General features: G+C 54.5%; 1 protein-coding gene across 1 annotated transcript in view; it reads left to right on the top strand.

The window, feature by feature from the left end:
* Positions 1-1,531: 1,531 nt before the first annotated feature.
* The window catches only part of OPRD1 (opioid receptor, delta 1), a gene marked incomplete at its 5' end in the record, with an annotated part of 2,212 nt that continues 1,082 nt past the window's right edge, over positions 1,532-2,661 (top strand). Inside the window, 2 exons of the mRNA XM_010144644.1 lie at positions 1,532-1,902; positions 2,517-2,658. Of these exons, the coding sequence (XP_010142946.1) occupies positions 1,532-1,902; positions 2,517-2,658 (513 nt within the window). The remainder of the gene's footprint in view (positions 1,903-2,516; positions 2,659-2,661) is intronic.

Genomic DNA, 2,661 nt, shown 5'->3' with positions numbered 1-2,661 from the left:
GAATAACGGATGGTTTTTTCCACTGTACTCAAAAAGCAGACATCAAAGAAGCGTGAATCCACCTGAAACAGCTGTTTTTTAATCGAGGTGAGGCAAAATCTGACGATAACACAAATTCTCAGCTTTTTGTTTAAGCTGGAATGAAACTTTTCAGAGAGCTGCATTTGCACAAGAGCTTGGCGAATAACGCTGAACAGAACTGAAAAGGGCTTTTCAAGGAAAAGACCTTTTTAAAGCCGTATTTAAACAAACAATAAAAAAGTTCCACTCAACTATTTCCACCCTTGGGCAAGGGGCTGCCATCTGCAACCAAGGTGAACACCAAGCTGTTGGAGTTGGGTGCTGGTTCAAGCTGCTGTTTTCTCCCAGAGATACGGTTTTAGCAGCCGCCATGTCCCAGTTGTACCAGCAGCGTAAGCTGGTGGGTCTCTGTCCCCTCTGGCACGTTCCCCTGACCTTGCTGAGGTGGAGAAAAGGACAAAGTGAAGGGAATTCCCACCGAGCCCAGGAACTGCCAGGGAGCAACAACCATGTGAGGTGGGAGCTACTCGATTCCCTCACCCTGATTTACTCCATCGTCACGCAATAGGGTTCTTCTATGAGCAGTGCCACCGAGCCCCCACCCCTGCCCAACTCCAACGCCTTGCCCTTTGGGGATAAGCATCCGTTTCAAACCACCCATGCCATCCAAAGCGCCACCTTGAGCAACACTCACGAGGCTGGATGCCCCGAGGACAGGCACCCATCCCCACCGGCCCCCACACCCACCAAAACGATGCCTCATTCCTTCAGGAGAGGCTTTGGCACTCAGGAATGGACATTTCTCATACTGGGATGTGACAAGGACCAGAGCCAGCATGCCCCTGCCGAATGCCCTGGGGGAAGCGGCAGCATGCCCCCGAGCCACATGCCGTGGCGAGGCAGTCAGGCTTCCCCAAAGGCTCTGGAGCTCTAGTCTGGCTAATTGGGCTGCTTCCAGATGGCCTCTTTCCGGGGGTAATCGATCCAATTTCTGCAAGTAAACTCGACAGGGAAGCAAGCTGGCTAATCACGATGTACTGGGTGGAAAATCAGATAAAGGAGGTTCGGAGAGGGAAAGGACATGGTGCAGCTGATTGAGGGAAATGGAGTAAAATGATTTAGTTGGAGAAGTGACTCCTCTGAAAAATTCCTTTGAATAAAGGCAGCCACGGGAGTGAGTGGCACCTCCCCAGGCAGGTGAGGGTTGACCACTTCAGCATGGTCTGCAGGTGCCTGCTAAGGTCCCAGCTCCAGGACTTCACCACACGCTAAAACCACCCACCAACACAAGTGCTCTCTCCGCATGCTCCCCACTCCATCTGGAAAGGTGCTGAGCACATCGGTGCTGCCCAAGGGCAGGGCACAAGTGCCAAGGGTGGTGGCACCTTGCGAGCAACCAGGGAAAGCCAAGCTGTGCCGCCTCCTCATCGTATCAAGTGTGCACACACGTCCTTGGGTGTGGTAAGCCAGCCCTGATCACCTGTAACGGGTCCCTTCTCTGCCACCCCAGGTACACCAAGATGAAAACAGCTACCAACATCTACATCTTCAACCTGGCCCTGGCCGACGCGCTGGCCACCAGCACACTGCCCTTCCAGAGCGCCAAGTACCTGATGGAGACCTGGCCCTTTGGGGAGCTGCTCTGCAAAGTTGTGCTCTCCATTGACTACTACAACATGTTCACCAGTATCTTCACCCTCACCATGATGAGTGTGGACCGCTACGTCGCCGTGTGCCACCCGGTCAAGGCCCTGGACTTCCGCACGCCGGCTAAGGCCAAGGTCATCAATGTCTGCATTTGGGTGCTCTCCTCCCTCATTGGGGTGCCCATCATGGTCATGGCGGTCACCAAGTCAAAAGGCAAGTGGCTTCTGGGGAAAGGTCCCCTCCTGTCCTATCTGTCCATCCCAGGGCTAACACAAGCCCCCTAGTTCTGTGGCAGGTTTGAACTCAGTGCTGGGCACCCCTTCATGGGACCATAAGCACATCCTCCTGATCATCACGGAGTTACTTTCCATCTTGGCTGCAGAGGTTAGAAACTGTCCCAGAAATTGTCCTTTCCCCCTCCCCAGTCCAACCAGTGCTTCTCCCCAGCTCCTGGGATGCCTAAAACCACCCCCGGGAGTATTGCAAAGTCCCCAGCTGGCTCATGCTGATCTGCAGCCCCTGTGAGGAAAGCTCTGAGGAAGTGGCCAGGTTTCAGTGGAAGGTGACATGGGGACGTGTCCCCCATTGGGATTGGGAGGAGATAGCACAGGGATGGCCCAGGAGGCTCTGCAGGGAACAAGTCCCTGGGTCACTGTGCTTACTACTTCCCCTCAGCACCCTGTGGGCAGGGGGCTGGTGGCTCCTGGGGACTCTGCAGAGACCTGGCAAGGTGGGTATGCATCTCCTGGTGCTTTTAACAAGCACGGACATGTGACCGAGCAGAAAGCAGGCACTGTTCATAGCAGACACTCCACCAGCCCCCTGTTTGACCATCCTCTCTCCTGCAGACGGGATGGTCATGTGCACACTCCAGTTCCCCGATCCTCCCATCTACTGGGACACCGTGACCAAGATCTGCGTCTTCATCTTTGCCTTCATGGTCCCTATCTTGGTCATCACCATCTGTTATGGGCTGATGATCCTTCGCCTGAA

The sequence above is a fragment of the Buceros rhinoceros genome, unplaced genomic scaffold (assembly GCF_000710305.1).
Source record: "Buceros rhinoceros silvestris isolate BGI_N320 unplaced genomic scaffold, ASM71030v1 scaffold22061, whole genome shotgun sequence".
Classification (NCBI taxonomy): Eukaryota; Metazoa; Chordata; class Aves; order Bucerotiformes; family Bucerotidae; genus Buceros; species Buceros rhinoceros.
The sequence above is the reverse complement of the archived record's forward strand: the minus strand, read 5'-3'. Positions and strand labels throughout refer to the sequence as shown.